This window comes from Polyodon spathula, chromosome 30, assembly GCF_017654505.1.
Source record: "Polyodon spathula isolate WHYD16114869_AA chromosome 30, ASM1765450v1, whole genome shotgun sequence".
Lineage (NCBI taxonomy): Eukaryota > Metazoa > Chordata > Actinopteri > Acipenseriformes > Polyodontidae > Polyodon > Polyodon spathula.
In genome coordinates, this window is record NC_054563.1 from 7886355 (window position 1) to 7893644 (window position 7290).

Below are 7290 nucleotides of genomic sequence, written 5' to 3' on the forward strand. Positions count from 1 at the left end.
TTAACAGTACCCAAAATCAATATTCTAAATATAGTGCTCTATAAGGCCCTAATGTCACAGTTCACTTGCAAATGAATTTACAAAAGCAACTATGACGAAAAAAAATAATGCACAGTATCTAAAAATGTTTAAATGAATAACTTACATTACCATAGATTTTCTCATTTGCTTTGTTTTTGGAGGAAGCACTGTGTAACTGCACAATAATAAAGACTGACTGATTTGCCATGCAAGAACAAAAAAAAAAAAACAGGCTGTGACAGTTAAACAAGTACATTGTAGCATTGAAAGTATGGGCTTTGTATCAGAAAACTGATGACAGAAATCATGTGTGCACTAATTTTATTTTATTTCATTTTTATAAAAATAAAATAGGGATTGATTTTAGAAGGGCAGTAAAACACGACTGATGTATCTTGTTAAAGGATAGCCGAGTGCTGACTATCTCTTTCCCGACTTGTTGACAGATGCAGTTTAACCTGCATAAATAATAAATTCAAATTTTAATCACTTCTGGAGAACAATGACTCCCATCACTGTGGACTTGGGTTTCAAGCAGTCTGCCTTCACAACCATATGTTGGGAAAAGGTTCTCTCAACTGCCAGAATAACCATTTAAAGCAGTGGATTTCTGCTAGGGGTGTTATAGTTTGAAACTTTAGCATTAAACAGTTTCCATTTCTAATCATTTATGAATTACTGCAACAACTGTATACATGAACAAAATGTGTACAGAATTCATTTCAATATGGAAAACGACTTTAAGTATAATATGAACATATTTTTAGGTCAGGACACCTGTCATCAGGTTCGGTTATCTGGCAGCTAACAACTCCTGCATTGCAGATTATTGCTTAAGCATGCAAGCTGATCAGAGTCATACAAAACGTTAGGGTTAGCCAATAGGACCAGACGTGGAACAGTTGAATAGTACAGATCAGAATGCAAGCCTAAACAAAGACAGCAAATGGGCTGAAGTTAGCTGCATAGCTCTTACCATTCAGAATAAACAGGATTTAAAAGATTCATTAGAAGAGGTTCTGCAGAGTGTTCTAGGTGGATACTTCGGTCTACACAAAATTCTGCCGATAGCTACATTTTTGGACCAGTAGTTTGTAGCTGGAATCTTGACTGCAGTAAAATGTAGTACCACTACCAGTCGGGTGAACCGGTGCATGTTGTGGACTATCCTGCAACACCGGCTCTCTGCTTCAGGTCACTATTCCAGTGTCACTCTGCAGGCGCAAAATTTAGAACGGGTACCGTTCAGCAGCCGTAACTTTTGTTCTTTACAGTCTTTAGCAGCACAGCTCCAGTCACCACATTCCTGTCATTGAGTGCAAGTTGATTAACTTCACCTCCCTACACCAGTGTCAAGGTCAGCTTCGCCCCTTTCTAAGCCCCTTTCTAATCCCCCACCCCCTCCGTGAATGACACAAGACAATTTATAAAAAAAAAGGTACAGGTTTATTCAAGTCCGACTGCTTCTCTAGGATCTGACAATTTTCTAGACGACCCTTTTGAGGAAGAGCATTACAAGAGATACCAGGAGCAGCAAACCAAGCAGCCCCAGGAGACCATGGAAGTGGGTCCAGTGCTTCTCTGAAAGAGGAGGAATAAATAAATAATAAATTACACACACTTTGGTGGCAAACAAAAGGATTTAGGTGCTCAAATGAGGAATAAATTAAGCATCAGGTCAGGCACTTTACCCAGACCTAAATACCAGTCAATTTCAGTTGTTTTTGAGCTTTGGTCAAAGCCAAAACAGGCCTATCTCCATCTTTAAAAAGGGAACAATAAATGAAAGGATTAGTACTGTTGCAATACAACATCTCCGAAATCACTTGCCCATTTGTTCACAGGACACATTCTCATCCAAAGTGAAGGTTCCTTCACTGACAGCGACGAAGCCGGTATGACCAGAAGCAGCTCGCTTATCTACGTTTGATTTCCCAGGACAGGGCTTTCCTGCACAGCGCCCTCCCACACCAAGATCTACTGGAACAGGCATCTCTGTGGAAGGAGGAGTTATCTGGAACATTATCAAGTGGTATAACTATTGCCCAAATTTGTGAACCAGGGGAGGATAATTTAAAACAAATACTTTAGGGAGAAGTCTCTGAAAAGCATAAGATAGAAGACTTAATGCTGCAATAATTGAAGGCTTGATCTAAAATGGAACATACCTCTCCCATCAAAGCATCCTTCATTACAAACACTGCGTTCTGGGGAACACACTTCAGTTGAACACACGAAATAGATCTAAAAAGAAAGTAAATGGAGTTAGAGCAGCTGTAGATCTGCATGTCTAGAATATACCATTAATGGACTAGGCATTTGGAGGCAAGCTTGAGTATGATTGGACCACTATAAAAGATTCTCACTTCCTCATCCAAACGCTGCTTGGTCTTGTAGTCCAGGAACTGGAAGATTTCTATTTCAAAGCGTCGAGTGTGCTTGGATACAGGCATGTTATTGTATTTGACATGGAGGCCAGCAGCACTGCTATAATCCAGGATGCTGGGGCAACTGCGGGTAGGTATTTCAGAATGGAGAGTCAGACACTTTCAACGGGGAGGACTTAATATGACAACCATATTATATGTATTATCTGAGACAACCTAAAAAGCTTGCATTTGTTATAGTAACTTGCAAAAGAGACTTAATTAGGTGTTTGCAGCCAACAATATTGGTTAATGGGCCAGTCACCTAAGCTGTTGCTAAAATTACAATACTATATGAACTTCTCAAAAACAAAAGGTTATTGTGTAACTGTTGAGTGGGTAAGTGTCTGAAGGGTTGATTTCAGAAGGAAAAAGAGAAGTGGTCAGCAATTTGATTATTGGTCTGGCAGAAGCTATTGGATAAAGCCCTGGAAATGTTGCTTTGTTACAAAATAGATAAAAATCAGGATTAACACCGTCAATGATGCAGGACACTCACCCTTCATAGAGGATCACCCAGGCAGCTTGAGAAGGCTGGGGATAGGCGATGCAGTAGTGGACCAGCAGAACTACATTGGGTTCAGGGGGGTTTACAAGCTGCACTTCCAGATGCACCTTGCTTCCAAGCAAGAATCTGATTGGCAAATGGGACAATGGGTGGAAAGTTGTGTAGCTGGCATCTGCAAGAGATAAGTGCATTAGAATAACCAGACTCAAGGTACTGCATGTACTTCAGTGTCAACACAACCCATTGAAAGAAAAGACTCTCCACAGCCAGACACATCTGGCAGTCATGGGAGAGTCATGATGCTCAACATAGCACTACAGTTCCACAAGACTAAAATGGGATAAGTTATACCAAAAGACATTACCTTTGTCACATCAAGTATATCGCAACCTTTAAATGTTTATAAAATAAAGAGCAGCAAGAATTTAGTTCAATTACCTGTGGCAATTCTTAACCTAACCCCAAGGGATCCAAAAGCCAAGGCTGCTGATGGAGGCGGTGGGTTCACCACCAAGTAACCAGTGCTGGCCAAGTTTCCTTTAGAATAGCGACATTCCACCTGGAAACTGCAGTGCGGAGAGGTGACAACGAAGATAAAATAATAAATTTAGTTAACACAGATTTCCCCATTTCAGTACAAAAACATTAGAGGGCTTTTAGTCCTAGAGAAAATGTATTTCTACCCATCCATTACAACCAGCAGTGCATGCTGCAAAATAACTTTCCTTTCAGCAAGAGGGTTAATTGGCTGCCTATTCCCAGCCACTGTAAAAGAGATTACCGGTAAGAGTTGTCTCTGGTAATTTCTCCAAACACCTGCCCGGTCCCTTGAACCAAGCCATGAACTTCAGCAAGATAGACTGTAGTCTCTGCCACCATCTACACAAGAAAGCGTAGAGGGGAGAATATTGTAGCTGATAAAGCATTGTAATCAAATGGGCCAGCAAAAAACCAATGGTACTCCATCAGATTAACACACCACCCCTTAAAACATATGACTACAAAATATAGACTGTAATGCCCCAAAGTCCTAATACTACAAAAGCAATGTCAAAATTGCAATACCCATAGGAAAAGTAACTTACAAAGACATGTGTCCCACAGTCAGTCACTGGGAATTTGAAGATAGCAAAGTCTGGAGTGCAGATTACAGGGGCACAGGATTGGTTTCCAGCAATTACTAGACTACCAGGATCTATATCTGGCTTGGCCGAGGTGCGGTAAACTGCAAATACAAAATGCCCATCTGCTGTGCATGCTGAAAAGTACAAGCAGAGAAATTGCTACATTAAAACACAAAAACATGCAATCGTGACACTTGTAGGAAATCTTACTGGGGGGGTGGGGGGCGCGTTTAGTTGAAGGACCATTAACCTGTACAGCAAAGCTGGAATGCAGGTAAATGATATAGGTCTTTCTTCCACCTCCCCCCTAAATAGTCAAGTTTTCCTATACAAGCTGTTCAAAGTTAATATGAATTGCTCATTAGATGAGCAGTGCTATATCAAAAGTGTAAAACCAAGCCATACCATCCATAGGATAGTAACACTGGGAAGTTCTTGCATCCACACAACATCCATTGGCCACACACAGCTGTGGATCAACATTTGGTGGACCACAAGCAACCTGCTGATTTATTGGTAGCTTGCACCCTGTAAAACAGTAAACTTCAATGTTTCAGGTTGTATAGGGAAGACCCTGTAGTTTAGGCTTCAATATCCTCAGGCAGGGAAATTGTCAACTTCCGTTGTCAAGAGGCACATTGTATACAAGTAAAAACATCATGATGTAGCAACAGCATTTGGCAGACAAGGAACACCAGACTTGAGCACTCCTGCATTATGAAGAAATATCCAGTGAACAAACACTTACCCTCACGTGGTACTAGACCAGGAACAGGACACTTAGCCTCTATATCTCCTCGCTCCCCAGTAAGACTTGTGTAAATCACTTTCAGGATATAGAAGTTGTTCTAGAAGTGGATCATTGACAGTATTTTGATCACTTGTAATATAAAAATAGGTATGAAATTTGTGATTTCCCTCAGCTTACCAGTATCTTGACATTACAGGCCTTGTAAGGAGCAGTCAAGATGTTCTTGCCATTTTCCCTCACCAAATTGTAGCCACAAGTCTTGGGAGCACTGGAAACAGCTACCAAGTTACTGGATTCATCTATAACAAATGCAACATTTAGAGCAGGTTTCCCCCCAGCTTACAGCACCCACATTACCCAGTAGCATTACCACTCACCCATTAATTGAACATCTTCTAGAAGTCCCTCAGGAAGCTCCACTGTCATGCAAGTATCACTGCAGAGGACAGAAACCCCAAAGGGAGGGCGCGGTGAGCCTGTTGGTAGGGCTGCGCTGGTTGGACATTTCATGCCCACATATCCAAATACCCCCTCAGTGGTGGTATAGTGTAGGGTCAGGGCATAATTCTTTTTCTGCAGAGGAAAGAGAGGAGTTTGGACAAGATGCTGGGAGTAAGTCACCAGAATACAGTTCTTCAAGCACATCTAAAATATATGCATCAGCTAATCTGCTGACAACTATAAAATAAGGGCCCTCTATCAATAGAGAAATGGAAGTTTATTCTGAAAAGGAATCTTACCAGTATTTTAACATTACAGGTTGTGTAGGGGGTTTCGAAAATGTTCCGTCCTTCACCCTCTACCAGACTATAGTTGCAGTACTTAGGGGCATCTTTAACAGGAACCAGACTATTAGATTGATCTACAAAGAGAGAGTACCAGACATTAAAAATGTCCCTCAACTCTAACAAAGAAATAACCCACACAACCAACCTATTAGTAAGACTTCTTCCAGGGGGCCCGGAGGGAGCACCACCATCATGGTAGAGGTTCTGCAGATAGTAGTTGCAATAGGCACTGGTTCTGTTGGCTTCCTAGTGGTGGTTGTAGGCACAGTGGCCTCTGTTGGTTCTCCAGCACTGGAGGGACATTTCATCAACACATGCCCTTTTTCTCCACCAGTTGTCAAATACCAAATTTTCAATACATAGTTTTTATTCTAGGACAGATAACATCTTAATTACTAGTATATCGATCGATTGTTGAGCTTTTAATTGGCATCAAACAACATGCTGGATATCTGATCAAAAGGATTACCAGTATCCTGACATCACAGGCTGTGTATGGGGTTATGAAGAAGGTCCTTCCATTTCCCTGCAACAAGGTGTAATTGCAGTACTTGGGAGCATCAGTGACAGCTACCCACTTGTTGGATTTATCTACAAAGATAAGGGAAAGTTGCTATAAAAGACTCCCTACAGTGCCAGACATGATACCCTCCAAAATCTAACAAAAGCCTAACTCACCTAGAAACATGACATGTTTTAGAGGTTCCTTGGGTAGTTCCACCACCATACGGAAAGCTGTGCAGACCACAGTTGCAGGGGCCTTGGTTGGCTTCCTAGTTGTTGAAGTAGTGGCCTCTGTTGGATCTCCAGCACTAGCTGGGCATTCCATCTGGACCAACTCTTGTTCCCCATTAGATGTTATGTATATTAAAGTCAGGACATATTTATTCTGGAAGGAAAGCAAGTAAACATTTTTACTAAATGTATTCAGCACCTCCCATTTTGACCACGATAAAATTGTGGGTGGACAACCAAAGCAATAGAAGAATTACCCATATTGCATTTAAATACGGCACAGCTCAGTTTAGATCATTTATTTAAACTGAAGGACTCTTACCAGCATCTTGATACAGGCCGTGTAAGGAGCCGTGAAGATATACTTTCCCTTTTCCTGCACCAAACTGTATCCACACCAACTCCGAGCCTCACTAACAGGGACCAGCTTTTTGGCATTATCTGCAAGACAAGGTTTCCATGAGATTTGATCTGTCCCATATTAATTAGTTCCCTCCCAAAGTTATGAGTTAGCCAAGCTTACCTATTATTTTAAGTTCTGTTGCAGACCCAGGCAGCTCTATGGCCATGTGCGAGACCTTGCAGGAGTGTTTAGTGGTTGTGGGGGGAGGAGTTTCTGATGGTTCTCCAGTACTGGTTGGACATTTCATACCCACATAGACAAATACCCCCTCAGTGGTGGTATAGTATAGGTTCAGGACATAATTCTTATTCTGCAGAGGAAAGGGAAGAGTTTGGAGAAGATGCTAGAGTACTCATATGGTGGAGAAAGTATAATACAATTACTTTAATATATATTTGGGTCTGCGACTAACCGGATTCTAACTTGATAAAGACTAGATCCGCCACGGCAGTCACTGACCGTTTGAGGTTTCCCCCCATTTAAATTACTCTGGTGTCAAAGTTACGCGGTTGTCCGTTTATGACTTTTCCCCAA

The 7290-nt window shown here is 41.4% G+C and overlaps 1 protein-coding gene across 2 annotated transcripts; it reads right to left on the reverse strand.

Annotated features, from left to right (window-relative positions):
• Positions 1-2277: 2277 nt before the first annotated feature.
• Positions 2278-7061, reverse strand: LOC121302683 (zona pellucida sperm-binding protein 4-like). Of its 2 annotated transcripts, XM_041232752.1 has the most exons (14): positions 6877-7061; positions 6676-6794; positions 6297-6507; positions 6088-6209; positions 5571-5692; positions 5208-5403; positions 5008-5129; positions 4828-4927; positions 4485-4607; positions 4041-4213; positions 3737-3834; positions 3394-3521; positions 2947-3127; positions 2278-2532 (listed from the first exon to the last, which is right to left on the reverse strand). In XM_041232752.1, exons 6-14 carry the CDS (start codon positions 5338-5340, stop codon positions 2325-2327), a joined length of 1266 nt encoding a protein of 421 aa, XP_041088686.1. In that variant the 5' UTR covers positions 5341-5403; positions 5571-5692; positions 6088-6209; positions 6297-6507; positions 6676-6794; positions 6877-7061; the 3' UTR covers positions 2278-2324. The 2 variants fall into 2 exon arrangements, with proteins under 2 accessions (XP_041088686.1, XP_041088684.1); XM_041232750.1 differs by lacking the exons at positions 6088-6209; positions 6297-6507; positions 6676-6794; positions 6877-7061 and adding an exon at positions 5764-5958.
• Positions 7062-7290: the final 229 nt, after the last annotated feature.